This window comes from Colletes gigas, unplaced genomic scaffold (genome assembly GCF_013123115.1).
Source record: "Colletes gigas isolate AHSC1104 unplaced genomic scaffold, ASM1312311v1 Colletes_gigas_Sc00007, whole genome shotgun sequence".
Taxonomy (NCBI): Eukaryota; Metazoa; Arthropoda; class Insecta; order Hymenoptera; family Colletidae; genus Colletes; species Colletes gigas.
This window is the reverse complement of record NW_025106636.1, coordinates 2,375,585-2,402,239: the sequence shown is the minus strand read 5'-3', so window position 1 is coordinate 2,402,239 and position 26,655 is coordinate 2,375,585. Positions and strand designations below refer to the sequence as shown.

Sequence of the window (26,655 nt, the reverse complement as noted above, 5' to 3'; positions counted from 1 at the left end):
CTCTCAACCAACGTATCACCCTCGAGAATTCCCCGTAAAGTCTTTAGGGAGGAGACGTTTTCATCCGGTTTCGCTCGTCAACGACGATGTGTTCCGCGTTAATTGTACGCCTTAATTAAAATTAATATCGCCCAAATTAAAATAAATTGAGTCGGTTTCTCGGTTGTCCTCCCCAATGAAAAAAGTCAACCGCGAAAGCATCTTGAGACGCGCACGCGCATAGGGTTGTTACGTGACGCGTGACGTTTAACCCCTTTGATCACGGTACGGTATAATTATCATAATGGACGTTTACGCGTGTAACTTGCAAACGAATTACCGTGGTTCCCGTCCCTAACGAATATTGATTTCCCCCCCCGATAGAATTAGAAACGTAAATAGAAACTAACGTGTTTTATTCTATCATTTCTGGATGAAGGAAGGTGTAGACGATTCGTGACTTGATCAATATCATTTAGATTTATTGATATTTCAGTCCCTCGTATGTTACCGGTCTTTACATGCTTTTCGTCGAAGGTTCGTTAGCGAGTAGTGCTTATCCTTGCGAAACAAACAATTACCTTAACCGATATTAAACGAAATATTGCAGAAAGTTTATAGTCTACGAAAGCGCGCGCGTGTACGTGTGTGCATTTCTATGATACGCAACGGGCAGTGGTGCTTAACAAATATGGTTACGATTACGTGTATGCAGAGAGCCTAGTTACAGAATCTATACCAACTCGCAATGCATGCAAATTGCTCGTTGTTATTTTCAATAAGATGTTGCTCGTTCGCCTTTAGTATCCCTTAAACGTTATTTACCAAATTGCGTAGTATGAAGTATTTGAACGGAACTTTTTACGCGGAGTGTGTACTAGGATCGTGGCAAAATCGATCGTGAGCCGGCTTCGCCCCGTCACATACAAACACACATATACATCGATTCAAGCGAGGTGTACAGATAATTTCTCGAACGAGGAACAAGTCTTTCCTCGATTAAAGCTAAATCTATTTCCAACATGTATAAATAGATACAGAAATGTACATATAATACAGATGTCTAAAACGGATTTTCTATCTAATCTATAACAATGTCTACACAACAACGACATCTGCGCGCGACGATGTGATACTCTAGCCTCTACACATCTATGGGGTTTTCTTGTCTAAGGTGTCTCTCACGGGGATGAACATGGCGAATTCTTTTCTTCTTCTCTACATGTCTCCGTGATCCAATCCTTTTGCTTTCTCATAGATCGTCTTTCCGCTTTCCTTTTGCACTGGTCCCTCAAATGATTCCGCAAAAAAAATGGCGCAGGTGTACGGCACACAGTCTTCGACGCGACTAACCAACGCACCGGTCCGATGGGGGTACCTGCCTCTCCTTTCGATCCTCCTACCCCTCTCCTCGTTCGTGCATCCACCCTCTCTTCCGGTATTGGACGTGTCGCCACCTGGTGGCTGTGCCCTCTACCAACTGGTAGAAAGATTAGATGACAACCCACCCCACCCATCCATCCAGCAGCACCACCATCACCACCACCACCAGCACCACCACCACTACTACTACCACTACCATCACCATCACCAACACTAGCAACCACCAACGCTACGTCACCTCCACGTGCACCTACAAGGGTAGAGCACGACCAGCAATATCATCGACTTCACCACCACCACCACCCGTGAAATTCAACTCCAACAGACGACGACCTCCAAGCTTCTCTCTTTCGAATCGCAGACGTGCCGCGCCCGTTAATCCACCGGCTAATCAATTCTCGCTTCGATGTCTACTCATTTTCTAACGATTCTGCCTCGTTACTGTTTACCCCATTTTATCGATTATTTCTCTATATTTACTCGGAACTCTCCGGATGCTGTTGCTTCGATATCAATTTATTACAACAAATTATTTCGTACAAGTTTCACGGAAGATCGTATCCAAGCAATGGTTAACGGAAACACGCGCCATCTGGACATTGATTTCAATCGCGAAACGTCACTCTGTGAATTTGCTAAAACAAGGTTTCGGTGGAAACTGTTGGGCAGGCTAGGCCGGTGGTTGGAAGGGAGAATCGTTAATAAGGTACTCGATCGAGATTGATCATTTTCTCGATCGGAATCGAAGATCTTGAATAGATATTTAACATCGAGGTTGCCGGAATCTTGGACCGGTCCTTCTTTGTTTACAGTTTTCGACAAATTTGAGGAATCCATTGGTCGTTGGAAGAAAGAAACAAAAGATTTGCATCGAGTATAGGTGGGTTTCTTAAACGTGGATTTAGCGAGTTACGAGTGTATTCGTATACGTAATTCAGACACCGATCGAACGTTGTCGTGACTAGTGGAAACTCTGTTCGAAACTGGGGAAACCAAGCAACCTAGAGGGGGAGTTGGCTAGAGCGAGACAGAGATAGAGAGAGATAGAGAGAGAGAAAGAGAGAAATGGGGGAGGGGGATTGGCTAGAGTGTTAGAGAAAGAAACCTACGATCGACCTAAACCCGGCGTTAACCTTTTCATCGACCCCGTTCGAGTTCTCCACTACCCCGTCGTGGCGCCGCTCTAATTCGGTAGACCGAGTCGCGCACGGAAACAAGGCTGATTCATTATTCAGCAAACGACTGCAGATACTTTGGGGTTGAAACGACGGAAGGAATCGTGGGGCTATTTCGTAGAAGTAGGCCACGTCGATTTCGTCACCGTTCGATCCCACGAACGCTCGATAAATTATATCGGAAAATCGAACGCGTACAATTACCACCAACGAACCAGTGGAAAAATGATTTTCGGTCCATCGTTCGAAAGGTTGCATCCATTTATCGACATGTTCGATAAATATTGTCACTCGAGTCTGTTTCGTTGGAACGATTCGAACTTTGATCGGTAGATTCGTAGGGGCTGAAGGGAAGTACGTTGTCGAAAAAAAAGAACGCGTATTGGATCAACGAACCGTCGCGCCGGCATGCGAGAAAAACACAGCGTCAACGAACGACGTCGTCAACGCTACGGCCATTTTGCGAATCTAGACAGTACAATACGCGATTCCATCGAGGGTACCGTTTCGTGATCCACTGTTGCCGATGGTTTTCGTATGTCCGGAACGGATAGCAGGTCGAGTTCCTTTCGACAAATCAATCTAGCGAATGAAAAAACGAACGGTTAGGTTTGACGCGCGACTCCGATTTGTATATCTTCACGATGGCCAACAACGAGGAAAATTAGTTTCCCCCATCGACCAGCGTAACTAGCGAGCTGTCGCACCTTCCGACAGAGCTGCCTTATCGACCGGAAATGCCCGTGTCATCCACGTTGGGAAGAATTAAGAGACACCTCGGCAAGGGTCATCGCCAACAGAATCGGTCGAAATCGAATTCTTGGGTGTTTCCTTGGACGCCTGAAAAATTCTCCGATCGTGTACGCGCGTCACGAAGCACAATTCGAGCCTGAAACACTTTGTTAACGTCTGTTCCACTCGAGAATCTATTGAGAAAGCACTGTATCGAGTCGGGTTGATGAGAGCTTCCTTCGACGAGGGCCACGAGACGAGGACAATGTCCCATCACACCAGTAACTCTTTAAAGACGTACTGCTGTGACAAGACAATATCCCCGGCAAGCATCCAAAACTGCATCGTGTCCAAGTAGTCGGGTGATCGAACCGCATCGTCGCGTTTGCCCCGTCATAGCCGAAACACTGTCCTACGGGACTGTTTCGAGTGAAATTCTCGCCTCGTCCAGATCTCGCGAGGTCCTCGAACGAGGAGTTTTCCGGTAGTTTGGTCAAACCGAAACCTTTGTCGAGTTGTTTTTCGCGCGGTGTTTCCGACAACAACGTATAAGGATCATCGGACGGCAAAGTAAGCAAAGTTTGGAGAGCCGTGTGGCGTGGTGGTCGTGGTCGTGGTCGTGATCGTGATCGTGATCGTGATCGTGGTCGTGGTCGTGGTCGTGGTCGTGGTCGTGGTCGTGGTCGTGGCTTCGGTGCTGGCGGCGTCGAGTTGACTCTTGCGGAGACGATATCGCACGGTCGAGCGTCCCGACGGCACTGCGTCGCTCGGTGTCGGCGCCGCTTCCGCACCCTGCCCCCTCCTCCCCCCCTCTTTCGGAGCCGAGGGAGGTTCTCCTCTAGGTTCGAAACCCCACCAGGGCTGAAAGCGTGCACCCTCTCCTCGATTGCTCGAGCCCCACGACCGAAGCTGTAAGGGTGAAAGGATGGTTAGTGCGCGTGTCCAGCCGCGCATATTCCGCGTGCGAGCGAGCACGGCCTCGAGGGAAAGCCGGCGCGACGAAGAGAGACGAGGGAGCGCGCGGCCAGGCTGAAGAAGGGCGGCAGAGAAAGGGAGGAAAGTAACCCTCGACGTTGCCGAGGGCCAGCGGGAACTGTGCTGTGCTGTGCGCTGCTGCCACCGACGCCGACGCCGACGCCGATGTTGCTGCCGGCACGGCGGCAGCACGGGCTGTCTATCGATACTGGAAATATTGGAATCGTACTCGTGTCCAGTTTTCTCTCCTCCTTGCTTTGCCTCGTCTCACCGGGTTCTTCATTTATATCCTCGCTTCCTCTTCGCTCGATTTGCGCATTTGCGCGTTTCCACATTTCCGTATTCGAAACGATCCAGGTCATGGCTGCCATGGTGGATCGTTCGATCGCAATTTTCCAATTTATTCCGTCGTTGCTCCATTTTTGATCGATTTCAAGTTACAAACGACGCAGTTCCCAGCGTGAATAGCGATTCCTTCCGAACAAAGGGTCACGGTCAATGTTCGTCAACCATCAACCGTCAACTTTCGCATTAATCGATCGCGCGATCCTTGTGAAAAAGGAGTATTCGTGCGGTCCGCGACTGTTTCTCCTGATCAGAATTAACAGATGACCGTCGGCCCATGTGTACGGCCGAAGCTATTTCGCCTTGAATCGTTGGTCCGTACAACGAAGTTGTTTTTACATAAAGAAATCCACTCCCTTTCGTTTGCGGGAAACGTGATGTACAGGTGTATTGTGTCTGGAATGGAACTGCCGGAGAGTAGAATAATTACATAATATCGTCTCCGTTTCACGAAAAGAACAACCATCGGGATCGGTCAAAGTAAATTTACAAAATAGCTTGGGCTGCTCGAAAGAGGAAGTTTCCGAGGATCGTTGGACGAAACGAGCAACAACCATCGCGACGCGTCGCCGCGAAGCTAGCGTGCTCGCGGATCAATTTCTCGGGGGTGGATAAAAAAAAAAGTGCTCGTTTGGAATTTCGAAAGAGGGACAACGAGACGCAACGGGAAGGAGCACGGAAGAAAAAGCTGGTTAATGCGGAGTGGCAGCAACGAGAGAGACGAGTTTACGTGGACATTTGCCGGCGAAAGCGAAAAAGAGCGTCGCATCTTCCGATAGACGTTCCGCAGGGGCGGAACATTGCAAAAGGGATCGTGCGACAACTCGGAGAGGGAGGAACGGAGGGGCGTATTGATCCACCAGCTGCGCGTACTCTTACCCTTCGCCCCCGCTGCCCAAACCACCCTCACCCTCATCCTCACCCTCGCCCTCGGCCTCAGCCTCAGCCTCTCCACCCCCGCTGCTCGACTCCCTCGGCCCGTTTCGCTTGGACTCGCTCTTTCTCTGGTCTCCGGTTGCTTTTCTCTTTCCAGCTTGTCTGGCTATAGCGATGGGAACAATACCCTTACGAGCGGCGGGGTACCATCGATGCTTTCGTTCGAGCCCGTTCAGGTTAGCGGCGCATCTTACCCGCAGTTTCAAAACTATAATACAAGACTTATCGCCGAACGACGACCCGTTTAAATAAATTCCCACGTAGACGCGACTGCGAAATCGCCAAACGGCGTACGTCGGTCGAGTTTCGTTCCGTCGTTCGCCAAGGTACCATATACCGCTATACCTACTGGTCAAAGGAATCGAATCCGTTAGAGAATCCTTGGGTAAGAAGCGAGGAGCTCGAATTAATTCCATCGCTGGCCGGTTCGTCGTCCTTGTTCTTAGTTCTCTTTGCTTAGTCTCTGTCATGCTTCCTACACCGTGAACCGCGTTACAGAGCTTCTTTATTTCGCGCACGCTCGCTCTTCTCTCGCTTTCCCCTCAGGGGCGTAGTACGCGCGCACGCAAACACCCCTTTTCTCTTTGTTTCCCTCTACACCCGGGACCTTCGGCTAGAGCCTGCGCCGAGTCGAGCCGAACCGAGCGAACCGAGCCGAGCAGAGCAGAGCAGCGCGACGCGCGCCTCCACGACCTCTGCACCCCGAATATCCTCGTGATACGTACGCTCTGTTCGCGTTCCTCGCGGCGATAGAACCGAACCAGAGTAACGTGCAGCTCTTCCGCTACCCTCGACCCACCACTCCCACGTTCCTTTCTTCCGGTGAATGTACGCTGTTTCTAGCAGATCCTGGGGCAAAAGCCAACAGCGTACATCTCTCCAGTTCCCTCCAACCGATCTTCCATCGAACTTTTCTCAACTTGTTTTGCTCGTTTTTAATTGATGCAGGAGATTGAAAAGAATTTCCAAGCGACGCGTACTAATTGTAACAGTACATCTCCCGTACCCATGCAATAAACTCTGGCTATTGGATAAATTATTTTATTTATAATCGTAAATGACGATCACGTTGGCAAGATTTCACAACGGCCAACAATGGAAACAAACGAGTTAAGGAAAAGAGAGGAGAGAACGCAGCTTCGGTTCGATTCGGAGTATGGATAATAGACGACGATTGGTAGTTTGCACGGCGACTGTGATGGATGAAGAAGATAGACGGATACATCGGCCGGATGGGAATCTCGCGGGAGTCGCGGCATCGTTGTAACTCCGCGTAGCGGACAGAGACGGCGAATCGATAGCAGTTACGAGTAACGAAGGGTGACAGCGGAGAGAAAATAAAATATCGTCGCGTAGTCTTCGCCCCTGGTCGATTCGATATCGACGCGTGTATACGTACGCGCATATGGAACACGCGTTCTTTCCAAGAAAGTACCGGGCAAACGCCCTCGTGCTTACTCGTTCGTGTTTCGGGCTGTTTGCCGCGTCTTCGAAGTCTTTATCATTCTTTTTTTTTTTCCCACGCGGAAACGCCGTTATCTTTCCCAATTATTCGCTCGGTGGATCGGCGAAACAGTGGCCAAGTCTAGCGACGCGTTCTCGTCTGGCCGATTAAATCTTACCGCCGCGACAGAGAAAAACGGCAGTCAGAACTGGCCGTTCCGTGCTCGAACCAATTTATCCAGAATTATTTTTAAATGATCAAGTTTCTTACTCGAGCACGCTGCTGGTAATAAAGAACCGTTGTCTGGGTACCTCACACTTATTTTTTATATCCAACGAGAAAAAGTTGACAGATCGGTATCGAATACCGTTCGATAAAATCGTTCCCCGTACTTGCGTACATCGTGTAGGACCGCGGTTTCTTTCGCGTTTTCGAACGCAGAGATCCAACTATCGACAGGAGGTGTAATCACGGAAACGTTGCAAAGGGTAATTAAAGGCCACTTACCTTCAGAACTCGAGGATTCCGTAGATCGATGAACCGTGGAACGGGCGGAATTTCGTAACGGTGATAGCCGCCAAGTCTGCGCACAGAAAAGCTCCGATTAAATTATCGAAGCAAGCAAATTTGCGAAATCTGTTTGCGAATAGCGCGTTTCTTTCGTCACGGTTCACATTTTCTCACCGATTCGCGTGAAAACCCTTTACTTTTCAAATTTGCGCCAAGCAGACCAACTTACTGAACATCGATCGTGGTGAAAAACATCCTGTGGCAGCTTATCAGTGGTATCGCCAAGAGCACGCAAGCTTTTAATACGATCAGCGGTATCACCTGGTAACAAAAATAGAGGGAAGTTTTTCTTTCGCAAGATTTCGTTGCTTCTTATCGATTAACTTCGGACGAATATTTGCCACGTTGTACACGTTCCAAGCTCGCTTTTATTTTTCACCTTTGCAGCGAACTAAGCAACAGGCTTCGATCCGTGAAAAGATCGGTAATTAATAAAATTGCGTGAGCAACAATGACGCTTTTGAGGCTGGGGGGGCGCGCGCGAGCATAGAGGGGAATATTTAGTGGGAGCGAGGCTGGATTCGAAGGGCGTTTCGACGCGTTTGAAATATTCAAAAGGCTCTATAGAGGTTCGTTTAATGCCACGCGGCATAAACATAAACGTGAAAAAGGAAACGAGAGGTTCGGGTTAGCTCCAGATCGGGCAGTAAATTGCCGGTAAAGAACCCAGCGACTGGGAAAAGCTTTTTCAACGCGGCACACCGTTAATTAAAATACTAGTAGCCCGTCGTCTACTGCTAAATAAATGATAAGAGAAAAGCACCGTCGCCAGATATTTTATCGGTATCGGTGTAGAACTGCCGTTCAGAAATATACGTAGGTGTGCAAAGTATGCACGACGGACGGGGTCTCCTTGGAACAAAAGATAAACTTTCGTTGGTCTTTTCGAGTCACCGCGCGCGAAATTATTCGAAATTCGGTCGAACGGGCCAACCTTCTAATTTACCACCGATTCGTTATGTTTCAGCGCCAGTATGGAAGCGGCGAACGGTGCGATCGAGCACGATTTTCACAACGCCCTGGTACCTATAAACGGTAGCCATTCCGGCAGTTCCGGTCGAAGTACACCAAACGGAGGCGACCCGGCACCGGGCAAACTGTTCGTCGGTGGCTTGTCCTGGCAGACCAACAGCGAGAAGCTCAGGGAGTACTTTGGCATGTTTGGCACCGTCACCGATGTCCTCATCATGAAGGATCCGGTCACACAGGTCGGTCTACTCGATGGAAAGCTCTCTCGGCTCCTCCATCTTCGACAGTAGCCCGTTCGCGAGCCCGTTCGAGAAACGTTCGTCTATATCGAGTACCGATTAAACACTCGGTCGAAAACGAGAAACGATTCGTAGAGCGCGGGTGCTCTACGAGTACAATTGTAGAACGACGGTTTCTGACTAGGTTTCACGAAGGGCAAGCTCGTAAACGGGCCACCGGCGTTTTCAAATTCTCGTCCATTTCCTCCTCGATAGGTCAAATCGTTCGCATCGGTGTGTCGGCCGAGCCGAAAAGCTCTCCGAGTGGGGGGAGGGGATAACAAAGAACAAAAATTTAAAAAAAAAAAAAAAAAGAAAAAAAAAAGTCGAAACGCTAATTCGCCTCGAGGAGATTCGATGCACCAGTTTCTTCCTTCCACTTTTGCACGAGACTTCACACAGTAGATCGTAGAGAAGAAGTTGTACTAATCGATGTAACTAATTGCTGAGACAGTGTAAAGGAAGTAGAAGTGTATCTTGGTACTTTACTGTATTAAAACTTGTATTTAAAACGTAAAAGGTGGAAAAGAGGCAGAGGCTCGTTTCTAAAGATACGTCTACACGCACGCACACACATACACACACACACGTACACACATTCAGACGCACACACGGCATCGGGATTCGAGGGGAAGCACCGAACGAGGATTCTGGACACACATTATATCTATCATATATTCGGTAGCGATACATTTAACGATCGTAATTCTCAGTTGAATCTTTATCGTATAATTCAAAGTCCTTGTCTCACGTAATCCTAGAATGTTTGTCTTACATTGGCTTGGACAGTCTTGCATGTAAACGGTAGTTTGGTAGTATTTAGTTTATTGTATATAAAAGAAGATATATATATACTATATATATATCACGGTACCATTTTTACATACAGAGAGAGAGAGTACGATAGAAAAAAACGAGACGGATTATTATTTATCACGACAAACGCGACGGTAATAGATAGCTTGTTCGATGAAACGAGAGTTGTTGGGAAAAAGTGCGATAGGAAACGGACGGATCGTAACGCGTTGATAGCGGTCGCGTGCATCGCGAAAGTTGCGGGAAATAATTGGATGGCAGTTAACTTGTTCGCTGCGTCGCGATCGTTTCGATTGTTCGTTGTTGGACGAAAGGTAAAGAAAGATGGTATTTATCGGTGAAGAAGCTCGTTGACGATAACCGATGAAGAGCGCGGAAACTATGTAGAACAGCGGAGAGGTTAACTGACCGGCGCAGCGCGTCGCGTCGCGTCGCGACGATATTCTGCGACAAAAGATCACGCGCTGCGAAAGATAGATCGAGTAGGCAGGTTATCGAGAAGCCAAGAGACACTCGGACGAGAGGGTAAGAAACCGCGCGACAGGGAGAGGCAGTCGGGCGGAAAGCGAAAAACAAAGCAGGGAAAGATGAGAGAGTCGGTGGTTGTGCATCGTGGCCGTTCTGGCTTGTTCGGTTACAGCGTAGTCGTGGATTCGGCTTCATCACGTTCGCCGAGCCGGGTAGCGTGGACAAGGTGCTGAAGTGTCCAATCCACACGTTGGATGGTAAGAAGATCGACCCGAAACACGCAACGCCGAAGAACCGCGCGAAACAGGCGAATCGCACCAAGAAGATCTTCGTCGGTGGCGTCAGTCAGGATACTAGCAGCGACGAGGTGAAGGCCTACTTCAACCAGTTCGGCAAGGTCGAGGAGACCGTGATGCTGATGGACCAACAAACTAAGCGGCACCGTGGCTTTGGGTTCGTCACGTTCGAGAACGAGGACGTAGTGGATCGCGTGTGCGAGATTCACTTTCATACGATCAAGAACAAGAAGGTCGAGTGTAAGAAGGCTCAGCCGAAGGAGGCGGTTCAACCTGGCGCGTTGGCTCTCGGGAAGAGAGTGGTGTTGGGCGCTCTTGGGGTTCGATTGGCGCCTCAGCCGCCGCTTCCGGTCGCCGCGGCCTCGCAGATAGTCGCCGCTCAGGCACAAGCTCAAGTACAAGCGGCTGCGGCCGCGGCCGCTGCTGCTCAGGTGCAGAACGCCGTCGCCGGATACGGGAAATTGTTCGCCAGTAGCTATCCGGCGTTATCCGCGTACAGATACGCGCCATACCCGATTCCAGCCGCGGCGGTGGCCGCAGCCGCGGCAGCAGCAGCCCCAGCTCCTGCACCCGCGCCGCCATCCGCCGCTGCCGCGGCTGCAGCTGCTGCCGCCGCGACGCCTGCTGCTGCTGCCGCGGCCGCCGCTGCACCCGCGAATCCCTATCAAGGTTATTCGCTCACTAACGTCGACATGTCCAGCTTCCAGGGCGTCGACTGGAGTTCTATGTACGGTATGGGCATGTACGTCTAATAAGTCTAATAACTCGTCGATACACGAACTCTGATCCGAAGACACGTAACGCGCGCTTCCATCATCGTTACACGCGCGCCGATGTACCTCTGTATACGCGCCTATTCGTGTTTATGCTTGGTTCTGTGTATACGCACTTGTATACGCACCGCATCCACACACACACGAAGGCATCTCAATATCAACATCAAATACGAGATACGGCTGTTACGTACGGACACCACCGATCCGGCATCACCTTCCGAGCTTCCGACTCGTTTCTACTCTCTGGTCTGCTAACCATATTCGACGACGTTGGACCATCGTTTACTTTGCTCTTTGGAACTCATCTCGGACATTCGTTCGAACGTCTTCATGGTGGTTCGAGAACACGTCGTCACAACGCACGAGAACCTCGAACGTTTCGAAAATCGTGGAAGCGCGGAAGCAAGCTCGCAAGGATCAGAGTCAGAGTTGCGCGTGCGTACCCTCGAGAAAATAGAGCACGAGGATTTTACCGGCCGGAAACCGAAGTCATTTTTCTTGCGTTTACTACTCATCATTATCGCTTGTCAATTAATTTATTAGCGAGAGGAGGAGAGAGAGAAAGAGAGAGAGAGAAAGCACGTGTAAGTGAGGACATGAATGAGTGAATGAGCGAGCAAACGAACGAACGAACGAACGAGCGATTGAATGAGAGAAGGAGACCGATGTGTGTTTCGTCGTATCGCGTGTTTCGTTACGATATTTTTTCATCCCTCATTCGAGAGCCCGTCGGTATATTCCTTTTGTCCACGCGATTAAGCCGCGCGTTTTGCGTTTCCACCACACTCGGTTCCTAGTTAGATTAGCACGCTCCCTGACACACGATACGCGCGTGACATCGTTCGCGTTGTTTCCCGGCTTCCCGCCGCGCCCAACCGTACACGATAACTAATTACTTAATTAATTAAGCGATATAGGCGGCCGTGAACCACGACCGCCTTACTCTCAAGGATCTCGACCACGAAGCAATAAAACAGGGGAGTTAGAGAGAAAGAAAGCGTGAAAGGAAGAGGGAGCGAGAGAGTGAGATACATAGAGATATACGTATATGTATATCTCTGGACGTTGTGCCGTGAACCGAGCTTGCGAACTGAATCTACTCTAACGTTACTTTTCTTTAATCTTCGTTGCCCGAGGTTACCCTCTTCCTTTTGAACATGGGATAGCGTTGCTCGTGTGCCAAGCGGAAGCACGCGCGAAGAAGAACGCCGCGTCTGTTTCGATCGTCGACCCGCGAGTCGGCGATTCCAACCCGTCACTCCTTTCTTCCTCTTCAGAGAACGAGGCAGTTCTCCTGTTCGTTGCGCGATACTCCTCCGCCTCGGTGAAAGTGCCAAACGAAACCTTCGGATCGATCCCTCGAGGGACCGTCGCCGAATACTCCTCCGCACCAGCTTCCATCGGCACCGCTCGATCTTATCCGATCGTTCGTGCTCCGGCGTGCTTCCGCTCGGCGATCGGCATCGCGATCGCAACGGATCGATCTTTAAACAGACCGTACACACCACTCGATCAGTCGCCACACGGTACACACGTACATGCGGATACCAGCATGCAGAACTTGTATAAAGTGCATACAAGTAACGCGTCTAAATAGAAATAGTTATGTATAGGTATACATATATTTTTCTCCGAGTAATGGAAGACAATATTTACTCCATCGCGCGATTAGTAGGACTCGTTGAAGACTGAACGAGCGCTACGCGCGATTAGAGGATACGAAACAGAGACAGACACGTTTTTTGAAGAATGATACTCAAGTTTCTAGAAATAGTTTCGAGTCGCGAGCATTCGCGGCTGCGACTGCGACTGCGTTAACAAGAACCCAAGATCGAGATTAGCTCAGCGTTAAATTAAGCGCGCCTAGTTTGTAAGTTTCAACCAGTTTTAAGATAGGTTTTTAAGGCATTCGTAACAAAACGAAGTCGATACTTAATTTATACGAATTCGCGCGCGCACCACGCTCCTCTCATTCACAGCGATAAAATACGATCGAGGCGGCTACCGTTCCTGCGACTTTGATCTTTCGCTATTTCCGACTAGCTTGCGCACGCTTTTGTTCAACTATCGTACCTTGCGCTTTCGTGAATCATTTTTTCTTTTTTCTTTTTAAATAAACGCGGTGCAAAGTAAAACTCGACGATAGGACCGAGTCTTAACGGTGATCTTCCGTGATTATTTTCTTTATTTTTCAAATAAATATTTCGATCGGTGTACTTATAGACGATTAGTGAAACGATCTCGATGGAAATGCGAACGATCGATGTGCAGGTAGATGCCGCGATTCGTGAGAAGAAGACGCGCGCGCACGGAAGTCGTCGACGACGAGAGGAGCGTGTAGCGATAAACCGCGCGAGAAATTTCCAGCAATAAGCGATATCCATTGAAACCTTAAAGCTGTACCGTTTACGTTTAACTATCGCGATAAGCGAAACGAGATGAAAAAGTAAAAAAGAAAAAAAAAACGAAAAAAAAATGCGATAATCTGTGCGTGAGAGGCTCGCTGTTTGACAAACAGGGAGCAAGGAAGAATCCTCTTCCAAACGACAAGTAATATTCTTTAGTGATATACACCTTAATATACTTACTTAACATGTATCGTAATGTTAACGACGACAAAGCTCGTGAGTGATATTTATGACTTACACGTAAGATGATACTTAGAACGATAAGCGGAAAAAGAAAAAATAAGCGACGAGAAGTACGCCTTAAGAAACCGCGTGAAGCAAACACAAGCAAGCACGCGCGCGAGCGCAATTTAGCGAGAAAAAAAAAAGCAGGTGGCGATAATTCGAGCTGAAACACCGCTAGGTGCAAACCGAATTCTATTTTCCACGGTTTGCGTACTCGATGCGCCGTTTCGAGAGCTAGGAAATCGGTGCGTACTTAAAGCTGACCTCGAGGATACCCGACATCGATGTACCCTAACCCGTCCGCCCCTACACCACCGCCACCACCACCGCCACCGCCACCACCACCAACCCCATCCTCTGATCTTTTAGTCTTTTCTTTCCCCCCTCCCCAGTGTCGTCGATCCTTTCGCGACGTTGCACGAAAGAGATCAATTTTCTTCTTTTTCCAAGGAATAGTTCCTCCGTTTAGTTTTCGCTCGAACAGACTCGACGACATCGGCTATTGCCAAACGCGCGAACAATGAGAGCAGAACGCGCACATCCACCGAGTCGACCGTGCATCGTGTGTGTGTCCTCGCGCATCCTTTTCATCGAAAGATTCGGCAATAAATTCTGCGCGAGCAGATGGATACGGTGTTTACGACTCGTCGTCGAGAATCAAAAGGGAAACCATTGATTCGACGGATCGATATCTTCGACCGTGCGTTTTGGAATGATCTTTGATCTTGCATCGACGCGAATACCATCTTCGTTTACAGCTAACCCTTATCCCTCCTTCGCAAGACTTACTCGTCTTTTCCAACACCCTTTAAACCCCTTTGATACACCTCTACAGATGATTATGTATTTTATACGCAAAACACACACACACACACACATGCACGCACACACACACTAAAATATGCAAACACATAGATACACACATATTGCGAATGTCGAGAGTAATTGTTAGCGTAGTTAGTATATTTTGATGAGCGTTAACCACCCACTAGTTGAGAATGATCAGTAGGTGAAGCATGCTGGTTGAAATATCTTTTAGTACCGGATACCCTACGCTGTTCCTTCACCGCCTTCGTCGTTTCTTCGTACATTTCTAAAGCATACAGTGTCTCGCTGCTCTGTCTTGTTGCCGACGTTTGATCGCGTCCGCGTCGCGACAAGGGGTACCCATTCGATTGTTCTTTCTTCTTTTTTTTTCTTTTTTTTTTATTCTCGTTTGCTTTCTCGTTCGTTTATTTTCTCGGTCAGACTTTTGTTGTTGTTGTTCTTTTTGAATTTTTAATCGTACAAAGATGTATCCGTACCGTGCAACCAGAAGGAAAGGAAACTAGCTTTATCGTTGATGCGGAAAGAAAAGAACGTGGGAGTCTTGCGTCGACGACGATTCTTCGAGCAATACGCTTTCGTTGCGGTCAATCGTAATGTTACCAATTTAAATATCTGTGTATATACACACGCAAAACGTCTACCGACTGGTTGTTCCTCTGACCACAGTTCACGATACGTTCCTGTATCCAGTTTCTTCATTTCCCTCGCCGTTTCAACTTTCGTTGCGCGCGATTTAATCGAGAAACGCCTAGGATTTTTTATTTTCCAGCTATACCTCTTTCTCACGCAGCTATTTACTGCAACGAAATTAATAAATTTGTCGATATCGATATCCGTTTTGGTAGAATCGTTGTATCTCGTAATTGCCATGTAGCTCGAAAGATTGTAATTAATCACTCGGTGGCGAGCGAGTTTAAAAAACAAAGTCTTCAGGAAAATCGAAGCAGCGAATTATTGGCGAATAAAAGAAAGGAAAGAACCTCATTAAGCCGTTTCGATGAAAAGAGAGCCGAACTTGATGAAAAGAGACAAAAAGAAAACTAAAAAACGCACCCCTTGCCGAGACGCGTCCCACATCCTCCCGCGAATTCATCCACAACTCCAGACACGTCCTTGTTTACGCGATCCCGATATTTCGTGCCTCGTATGGCGGTTACTTACTTAGTATTATTATTCTTATTATTAGTAATTATTATCAACAATTATTTTTGCCCGCCTTTTACCGCCACCCCTGCAAGTACGTTTCACGAACATCGGTATGTCGTTGCTCTTTGTCATTCTTACCAGCGATTATTTTCGCATTCGAATACGATCGTGGGCGTCTATTGGAACTTTTCAAACGTATAGAAAGATGTTTAATTTGTTAAAGATCACGCGTCGCCCGTGAAATAAGCTTGCACGAGTTCGAGATTCTCGTTGTCGGGTTTCGTCCCCTCTTCTTCTTCTCCTTCTCCCGTATCAATATCTTTCCTTTATTTTCTTTTTAGCCTTATCTTGTCTTCTATCTGTACGCCTGTGTACGTGTGCGAGTACGTGTTTTTCGTGGTGCCATAAACGATGGGGTGGGGGACGGGGCTGGGGGGTTAGAACCGTGCAACGAGACGCTCGCCTCGCGTGCACTAACAGATTCAACATCCAAAGGGGGATGAAACGACAACCCTCGAGTCGTCGACCGCCCACGGGATACGCTTCAATCGATGCGGTGGTCCATGCTGTATTTCGGTTCGCCACGTGGAAGAACATTTTGTTCGACGGAACGTACTCGCAAACAAATTTCGATCAGTTCATCGATATTCCGAAACGATGGCGGCTCCGTATCGTTTCGTTTTCTCCGCTTCGTGTGACGTTCTTGTATCGAACGCAAATATTATGTATAACGAGTATTAATCTCCATCGGGTGAGCCTTTTCTTTAACGACGAAAAAGAGAAGAAAACGATAGCGGATCTAGGTTTCGCGTTGATCTTTCGAGCATTATGTTTCTTTCTCGACGAACCAGCCCTCGACGCGAAAAAAAACTCCCTGAAAAACGGACACGCGTACAAATACATCTATCCTTGATCCATCGGCCATCGATCGAAAACGGGAGGGGGACGGGGTGATGATGAGAGGGGGAGTGAAAGAGAGAGTGAGAGAGAGAGAAAGAGAGAGCGCGACATAACGGGAGTACGCAGGGCGGCGAACGCGAAGAATGACAAGTACGACAGATATTAGTTTAGTTCGATGCCTAGATGAGTTGCCAATAAAGTAGTTCGTTTCAAACTTGTAGCTAACCTGTATATTGTGTATCTATTTTGTATACTCTCACGACATCCAATTCGTCCTGTGCTGATATCTCCCTCCTTCTATTCGTAACAAATATCCTCCAGCCGTATCTGCATACCTCGGTTAATTGTACTTGTTTGTTATTTTTACCTTCGCCAGAAGTAATTTATTTATTTTTTCTTTTTGGTGCTGTGTAACACTTCACTATCCTCTCGCTCACATCCATGTATGTATACTTTTATGTCTCTCTGTATACCTCACTTAACCTAAAATCTAGCGTGTTTGTTTTGTATTTAATGCGATACACGGTATCCCAGCGTACATTGATTATTTTTACGATTTGTTTGTTCTCCTCCTACTTTGTTTCAATTTTTTTTTTCTTCTTTTCCCTTGGACTTTTCCATTCGTCGGCGGCGTCGAACGTCGGCGCAGCCGTTGCTGCCGGAGGCGCGCCACCGCGGGCGCATCGCTAATTGGCTAATTAATATTAAGCCGTAATTAGCCTCGTTAACCCCGCTGGGCACTCGTTTCGCGCCGCTCTCTGGTTGGTCGGAACATGGCCCCTGCGTGCCCTTCGGCACGAAGCTAGCTCGCATCGCGTATCGCGCATCGAGGACCTTTCTCGCGCTTTTGCAATAGTATCTCGCGTCGTTTACGAATCGCGAATAGTTCCGATATCGCTCGAGGGCTCCTCGATCCAAAGAATTCTTCGTTCGACCGGTTAAAACGAACCTACGCACGCTCAATGATTTCCTCGCGAGATCGACGCAAGACTCTCCCTTCTTCGTAATTTAAAAGCGAACGGAAACGAGCGAAACGCATCAAGGTCCTTGATAGTACCGAACAGGGTAGCAGAAGACAGCCGTGTTTAAGCATTTCCAGCTACATATCTCTATATCGTATATGGACAGAGTTACGAACGTAGCGTTTTCCGATCGCGTATTTCCGCGATTCAAGGCTGTTGTTCCTATCGAGCAGAAGGGCGGCGTGCCCTCCGGCACGCATAGATAATAACGTTTTTAACATTACTTCCTCTCTCCTGTCGCCCCATGTTGCTTCTTAAGCGGTTTAAGACAGCCAGCGGAATTGTTGTAGCGCATGCATTTTAGCTAGACCACCTCTGGCGCACTCTAACCAGCAAGTAAGAGTAAACTTTAATAAATTCCATATGTACACAGTTTTTTTACCAACAACCCCCAACAGGCTCCCTCTTTCACGATTGCTCAACCTTTTGGCTGTCAAGCTAAACCGGTGGGACGCGTGCGTACTTTTAAAACGTACAAGAGCGAGTCGCGGTGCCAAGCAACCGTAAGACCAACCGGGGTAACACGCAGTATCTTGGAATAAAAGAAATCGAAGGAAAGTTACGGTCGGATGGCATCGGAATTTTCAGTCTAAAGTTGAGAATTTTGAGCAACCGTGGTAAGAATTCTTACTTGGTTTTCCTTAGTCCTCCGACATCCCGAAGAGTGCGAAGGCTCGACTTACCTCGTCGCCCCCTTTAGCCCTTTGCACTTTCTTGGAACGGTACAAGTTTCGTTCGATCGTACGTAGGAATATCGCGGAAGTAAAAAATTAATCGGAAATCGCGGTAGAAAGTATAGCTGTCTGTCATGCTGAGAAACTCTGGCCCCAAGCGCAAATGGTTAACGGGGACAAATTATGCGCGTTCTGCCGCTGATTTCGGAGCCGTTCGAAGAAAGAGAGCATATCGCGGTGAACCTAACCTTTTCTGTTCGTACGCTCGATCGAAGGAACGAGTGTCGTCGTCGTCGAACGTGATATTCGTGAAAAGACACCGACACAACATCCTTAGGAGTTTACTAAAGAGAGAGAAAGAGAGACGAGTAATCGACGATGACTCTCGATTTGTTCGAGCATGCGAAGACACCTGGCATCCCAACACGGAGAAAGAGATTCTTCCGGTTTTTACAGGTTCGCGAGACCTCTTCGAGTCGTGTCGATCGAGATAGGGTTCGAAAGAGTTCGGTATAAATGCGAAAACCTTTGCCTTCGAAACGATGTTAGATGGAAAATTGGCGATCCTCGGGATCGGTGTACATACATACATATCGTCGAGTTAGTTTGGTACGAGTTCTAGATCGTAGTTCGTTTTATACATACGTAAATATATCGCGCTGTGATTCCTCTCGCGTTTTGTCGTTGTTCTCGCGAGCACGGGGATTCTTATTAAAGAGAGAAGACTCCTCGGGGCAGCGAAAGACCAAGAAACTGTGAATACTCATCGACTTTTCAACGAGACATTTTTTCACGTACCTGGACCGATTCGATGAACGTTTCGCTCGTGACGCGCGATCGTTCGGAATTATTCCAACTGCGTCGAGCGAAGCGTAAGTAAAAGACATATCGAGTACCCGCGACATATCGATTATCGCTACGGCCGTAATTTCGCACGATCCGGAATCAACGCGAGTAAAAAACGGGTCGGTCGACGGGAATCGAAAAAGAATCAACGCGTTTGCTTCCTTCTGCTTTCTCCGTGCAGTTGGGGGGCCACTCTTTTTCCCTCGTTTTACGATCGTCGATTCGACAGAACCCGAGTGCCTTATCCGATCTATCTATGCCCCCGTCGTGTATTCCCGTATTCACCCGGCCCAGCCACCCCTTCGTAACTCGAACGACAAAAAGAAGTCAAGGACGAACGAAACAATACAGAAATAGAGAGAGGGAACAATGTAACGCAATACCAAAATTCGAGACAGCGGGAAGAGAGCCAGGAACGATTTAGATGCATATTAATTCCCATAGGCAGAGTAGAATTGAGAGTGTCGGTCGCTAGAGAAGGCGAAGAGAACCGCCATTACGGATTCAGGCTCGAGAGCAAGGCCGACCACCGCGGCTGAGAAACAGGTAAGACCATTTTCTTTTTTCTCTCTACCCCTTTCTACCCCGTTACGTACTTGTTGCGTATGTACAGGGTGGTCTAAGCATCTTGGTACAGCGAAAAACAACATTTCAAGAAAAGTACTTCACCGATTTTCGTTCGACCGGAAGAATTCGACTCGCGTCGACCAACTATCCCCGACTGCGCCAGGATGTTCCACCCACCCTGTGTAAATAGACGTATATACGTATTATTATTATTATTATTATTATTATTATTATTATTATTATTATACATATACACGCATCGTTCCGTAGATTTTCACATAGCGCCGTTTAGGCATTGAGAGGTTTAGCGTGTTAGTTGCGAGCATTATTTTTATCGTCGATAACAAAACGTATTCGACTCTCTGGCACTGTTTCGGTGATCCAGAGAACCGATATATCATTCTATCATACGCATCGTAATCTATATAGTAATCTTCATGGTAAATGTTGGTAGTTGTTACTAGCAGAGCTAAGAGCCGCCGATGGTGTGTGTAGGCGTAGTAGTTACATGTATAATTTAGACACTTTTCGAGTAAACAAAAGAAAGAAAAAAGAGAGCCTCGGGATCGAGAACGGCTGCTTCCAAAGGGCATTCACACTCACTCGCACACACACGCACACACACACACATACACACACACACATATGTATATATTATATTATATGTAATATGGTGGTTGTCCTACGATTTATTTTCAATCTATTTGCGTACGATGGATGCTTCGCTACTTTGAAAGCGTAAAACTTTTTCGACGATCGTTCTTCATTTTCTTTTTCTCTTTCTTCTTCCAACACGAGTTTTCAAAACGTAGTTGTTTGTACGCTTTAATTTCTTTTTCATGAACATTCAATCAATGAAATTGAAAAAAGATTCAGCCGTCTCGGCCGCGGCTGTGGATTATTACAACGTCGGGAAGTTCTCCGCGCGGAAACGGTCGAATTTATCAATGTTCGATGACCGGCAACGTTCTTTCTCCCTGTTCCCAAAGTTTTCTTGTTAGCGAAACTTGGGAATCAACGTGACGCGAGTCGTTCCATTTCGCGCCCTCGTAACTTGTTCGCCGAACAGCCCTTGCATCGGGAATTAATCGTCGTCCATCGTATTCCGAATTTCTTCTCGATTCGGACGACAGCGTGAAAAAAAAGTACATACGTTTCCACGTGGAAGACTCACCGACGGACAGAGAGTACCCGAATCGGGGTTGTTTGACGACGATAACAGAGGTGTATCGTGCATGAGTAATGATTTGTCTATACTAACACCACGTGTTTGAACGATTATCTCGTATCCACGAATTCACGCTCGCAACGTCTATGGGACTGTTGTTTCGAAAGGGACGCGACAACGTATGTGCGTCTGTAATTATAAAAAAAAAAAGGCGCGTACGCGAAAGTGTACGGTCGTGTCGCGTCTCCTCCGAAACGATCCTTGAAAAATCGCAGAAAACGTCGCTCGGATATGCAACGATGCAACGTGTATCGATAACATTGTTCTTTTCGTTTCGTAGTAGAGGTGGTGTATTAGCGAACGTGATACGAGACAGTCGTGCTGTACAAAGGCAAAGCGAGGCCTTACGTAGTCGCATGCGTGATTTGAGAGATGATGAAAACAGTGTAAAACAAGTATACGTATATCGTTGATCTTTGTAATGGTTCACCACTACTGCCATCACCGCCACCAAAAACCTTTACTACCACCGTCATCGCCTTCATCGACGAGAGAGATATTCCGCTAAATATCCGAGTTAAAACGAGTCGCTTTAAAGACGCGGTGCGCTCGAAAGTCGACTTTTACAGGGCAAGCTCTCCGCGCTCGCGATGAAGCGTTTCGTTAATAACCGTATTACGATCGCGAGGAAAGTTTTGCTGCTTCCGTTCGAAAGCAGGTACACGCTAAGACGTTTCCGTCGGAGAGCTTGGCTTCGAGTAAAACAGGACAGACGAAATTAAACAAGTCCAGCGAATTTTGTCCGCGAGAAACGCGTCGCGGCGAACCGACGAATTTCCCGACATTTTTTTAACCAAGATCCATCGATCGAAATTTGTCGCGCGCGCGCGCGCGTGCACGATGGTTGGCCTTTTTTTCATTCGTCTTCGAGGCACTCTTTCGATATGGGACCCGCGCGTTTTTCGTAACGCTTTTTTTAAGGCCGGTAGACGTGTCCGGTGTCTTGTTCTTCCAGTACATATATACTTATAAATACAAATATAAATACATATATGTATATATATACATACATACATACATACATATATATATTAATTATATAATAATACATAAAAATATGCGTATATATAACGAGTGTACGTTTGACAAAGTCGGCGATCGAGCCGAGCGTACGCTTGAAAGGACGAGGTTTTCTATGAAGAGAAAAGCGTGTTTGATTCGTATTTATACAAGTAGTGGTTCGTCGCATGACACTTTGTTGAATTATCTAACGTTTTGTCCATGTTCCCCAATTAATTAATTAGACTATCAACCTTTAACTGTGATCACATTAATCATGGAAAATGACGATTAACAAAATCTAAAATTACGTAAAGGGAATCAACGAGGTCCAGTCTCGTACACAATGTTTCGTTCTCTGGAACTGTTGTATAACGATTTCGAATCGATACGGTACACCAGTACCCGGTAAAACGAGAAATAAAAAAGAAACACCGTTTAACGTTGATCGGTGAAACGAACGAACATTCCTCGTGGTTCCGTCGAGCAATTACCGTGGACCGATGGATACAAGTTTTCCGGTAAACAAATTTTACCGTTCATTTCACCCTCTTTCTCCGAGTCGTCGACCCAAGCGAGCACCGTTTTCAAACCCCGTTCCCTCAAACCCCGACGACTATACCCGTTTGTAAATATTATACCTACGATCGTATCGTCGAAACAGAAGGAGTATAGGCTTGTTGCTTGCAACGCGTACGAGACTTGTTTCTATTTCGCGATGATTTTTTACCTTCGAACATGTCTGGAGAAAGGACCACGACGAGCGATAATATCGTCGAACGGTACACGATTATTTCTTCCACTTTGTACAGTTTATTACAAATCCAAGCATCGCAGTCTATTCTTCCTTCGTCGCAATTACCAATGGGATCGTCGCGTTCTTCGTAAATACCTACTTGGTTTCGCTGACGTTTCAATTTACATTTGACCGTTTACACTTTTTGGTTGGCTTCGAGTACAAGGGGATAGAAACTTTGATCGATAGGACGGATTTTTAACCAACTTCTTGACCTGTTCCAGGTCTCGTCGGACCAACGTTGGTACACATACGTAAAATAAAAGCATGCCGACTTTAACAGTCCCGTATTATGCCTAGGAAAACTGCACGCTTCGGGCTAATCGAAAGACTATTCGAAACAGGAACGGCGATCGTTTGTTATTTGCGAATTTGCGTAAAATGCAACCGGAAGAAATTTCTTCGAGAACGATCTCTCGATCCCACGGTAACTAACCGCGATCGACGATACATCTATTACCTCTGTAAATATAAATACTGAATCTTTATAAACTTTACGGAACGATAAAACATCGGGCGCAATATGTAGAGAAAATTTTAAACGTACGTTCTTGTAACGAGTTGTATCGATCCGTAAAGTTACACCCTACACCTTAGTAATTCGTTTGCATACATGCGTCGCGTACGAGGTATCGCATATATTTTTTAAATCTGATCCCGGCTGTTCTAAATAAAGAAGAAAATGTGGAAAATAGACGCGGAAACGTTGCCGATAATTTCGTAAAATTGTCTCGATAATTTCAGTTGATCGACCGGTTTCGCGCTATCCTTTTTCTTTTTTTCTAGCGCTGCCCCCCCCCGTAACACGTCGATCGTGGTAAACCGTAGGAATAAGCAGCGGCGCCGCGATCGACGCGTGGAGATATCAATCATCGATCGCGCGGCTATTAATTACACCGCGCCTTTAAACCTACGCGATACGAATACGAAATCGGTACCTCGGTATTTCCTTAGGTTCTTGAGAGTACGTTTCCGCGAGTCGGCGCTCTATTTATCCAGCACGTGCTCGAAGAAAAACAGCGAGAATGCGAATCGAACTGGCTCGAGTCGACGATACCGATACGCAAAGTAATAAAGGACGATCGGCACGGTTTCGTCGATGCGAGCGAGCGCGCGATTTCGTTCGATTAAACGTTCCATTAACGACACGAGACAATTCTGCGACGAGAGGACATTTTGCGGCCTCGAGAATGTTACAAAAAAAAGTACAAACCGGGATAAACGTTAAACTGGATCGACCAGCTGTAGTCCGAGAGATAGAGAGAGAGAAATTCGATATCTCTGCCTAGCGTGACTGAGCAAGAAAAATCGAGATCGAGTCCCGTTTTCGCAGGCCCTCGTCGATCACCGAGACCCAAAGGCTGACAAGAACCGGTAGAAAGATATTCTTCGAGGACAATTTTTCCCGGCCGACGACGAGGCCTGCCCGGACGCGGGACTTCATTCTCCTGATTAGCGTGTAGTCAGTAGCGATGTATCTCGCGTGATAATTGCAGCTAATTAATATCGCTGATATCGTTAGTCGTACACGACAAGTATTACTATTAATTACCACGTAGTATCCAGTATATTCTTTCGTCAAATGTGCCATTTGTCGCCATCGTCGTCGTAATCGTCGTCATCGTCGTCATCGTCGCACCGTCATCGTCATCCTCATCCTTATTAGGTAGTCATTTTATTTATTTATTTTATTTATTTCAAATACACCTCAGTTACACTTCTTAGAGTACTGACACTATTATTATTATTATTATTATTATTATTATTATTATACATGTATACGATCGGGATTTGTATCTATTGCGTATTTTTCATGTTCTGTAAACAAAGCTTCGACGTAGCGCACTCTTTCACCCTGTAAGCATTCCCGCGATCGGTCGACGATCCACTGACTTTCCAACAAAAAAACATAAATCGTCGATCGGCAAGTCTCGACTCGTGTCTCGCTGCTTCTCTCGCCTGTCGATACACGAGACCAATCGGCACGATTACAATTTCGCGTTACGATTTTCTTATATTGGAACCCCACTGTTTATTGGAAAGATCATGAAATCGTGGCCACGTAGGTTAACCCGAACTCTAGCAACGCAACTATTTAGTATAGTCAGCTAGATAGACAGTCGAATAGTAACACGATGTGTAGCAAACTTACTTACGTAAATTAATTACTTACTCCGGTTTCATGGGTAAGATGCAAAAGACAGTAATAAGTGAGTTTTGATTAATTGATAGAGGGACACGATGCAAAGCAGCGAATTAGAGAGTATACATATACGTATGCGTGTGTGCGTGCGTGCGTGAATGCGTGCGTGCGTGCCCTCGTGTGTGTGCGAGGGAGAGAAAGGGACGTGGCGAAAGGATATGCACGAGAGGGAGAGAAAAGGAGAAACGGAAGAAATAATTACCAACGTACTTACTACAGGTAAACTGGTTACTGTACCTGTTGTTGTTAAAAAACATTAAAAACACTCTTATTCCATGCTAACGCCGCTTAGCAATATCTTTTATTTTCATCCCTTTCCATCGACTCTATTCGGTAAATGATGATCGTCGACGGATCAACGAAGCACTTCGCGAAAAGTGATCCACCGCTTCGTAGCAATCGCGATCGGTTTTAACAGCTGAACGATATATTATCACGGATCGAGACGCGTCGAATAAATTCAATTAAACGTGGGAACAGGTGTTTGTGACACTCGATCGCCGACAACTTCTTCGTGCGTTCGAAAAATTCGCGGGGACGTGGAATTTCACGTAGACAGTATTATTATTATTATTATACTAACGGAATACAATCTCTTGATACAAACGTTTACGAATTTTTAAATAATTCGAAAAACGCTGATACCGTTTTTGTAAACCTGTAGTGAAATTTTCAATTTGACGCGCGCGGTATATCACACACCCCTCTACACTGTTGAATCGTATTTTTTCTGGTAAATGAATAGTATGTGATTATACGTGTAGTGTAAATTATGCGCCAAGATGCAGTTGGATCGATTTCTCGATGCATCGATGCGCGTGTTTGTACATACATATCTATACATGTGTATACATATACAGGGTGTTTGGCCACCTCTGGAAAAAATTTTAATGGGCGATTCTAGAGGCCGAAATAAGACGAAAATCAAGAGTACCAATTTGTTGATGGAGGCTTCGTTAAAAAGTTATTAACAATTAAATTCAAAAATTTCAAATCGTTCTGGAAAAATTATTTTTGGTTGCAGGGGTCAATTGCATTCATTTTTGGTCAATAGACATACCCCCGAAATCCTACGTACTTTCGAGAAAAAAATTCTTTACCGAAAATGTACTGTGTGGCTGGAAATGTTTCTATAACTTTTCAACGAAGCCTCGATCAACAAATTGGTATCCTTGATTTTCGTTTTATTTTGACCTCTAGAATCTCCCATTAAAATTTTTCCCAGGGAGGGTGGCCGAACATCCTGTATACTATATACATATACATATACATATGTATATATATATATTTATATATTATAAATATTAGTATCTCTTTGTCGTAGTTTATTCGCCCCCAGTTTGCGCCGTTGGCCGTATTTTCGAATCTATACATCGTCGGTACTTCTAAACGAAAACCTATAAGACGTGTTTTCATCTACGACGAACATTTTCTATATGTTTTCATGCAACCTATTCTGAGACAAAGTATTATTTACGTAGACGGCCAGTGGCGTATATTGTAGGAATATGCGTTTTTCCCCCCGCTCTTCCCTTACTTCCTTGGAGCTGTTTCGAACGAAGGTACCGCGAGCCAAAACGTAATTAACAAAGCATGAAAGTGCCGTGTATTTAACTTTCGATTCATAGGGATAACGAATACGTGCGATTGTTCCTAACGAAACAATAGAGA

The 26,655-nt window shown here is 46.5% G+C and overlaps 1 protein-coding gene across 2 annotated transcripts in view; it reads left to right on the top strand.

Annotated features, from left to right (window-relative positions):
* LOC122396431 (RNA-binding protein Musashi homolog 2) overlaps positions 1-21,933 on the top strand; it is a 74,566-nt gene extending 52,633 nt beyond the window's left edge. For both annotated transcript variants that reach the window (XM_043394815.1, XM_043394814.1), the window contains 2 exons: positions 8,507-8,747; positions 10,243-21,933. In XM_043394815.1, coding sequence (XP_043250750.1) covers positions 8,507-8,747; positions 10,243-11,118 — 1,117 coding nt within the window. In that variant the 3' untranslated portion in view covers positions 11,119-21,933. The remainder of the gene's footprint in view (positions 1-8,506; positions 8,748-10,242) is intronic.
* Positions 21,934-26,655: the final 4,722 nt, after the last annotated feature.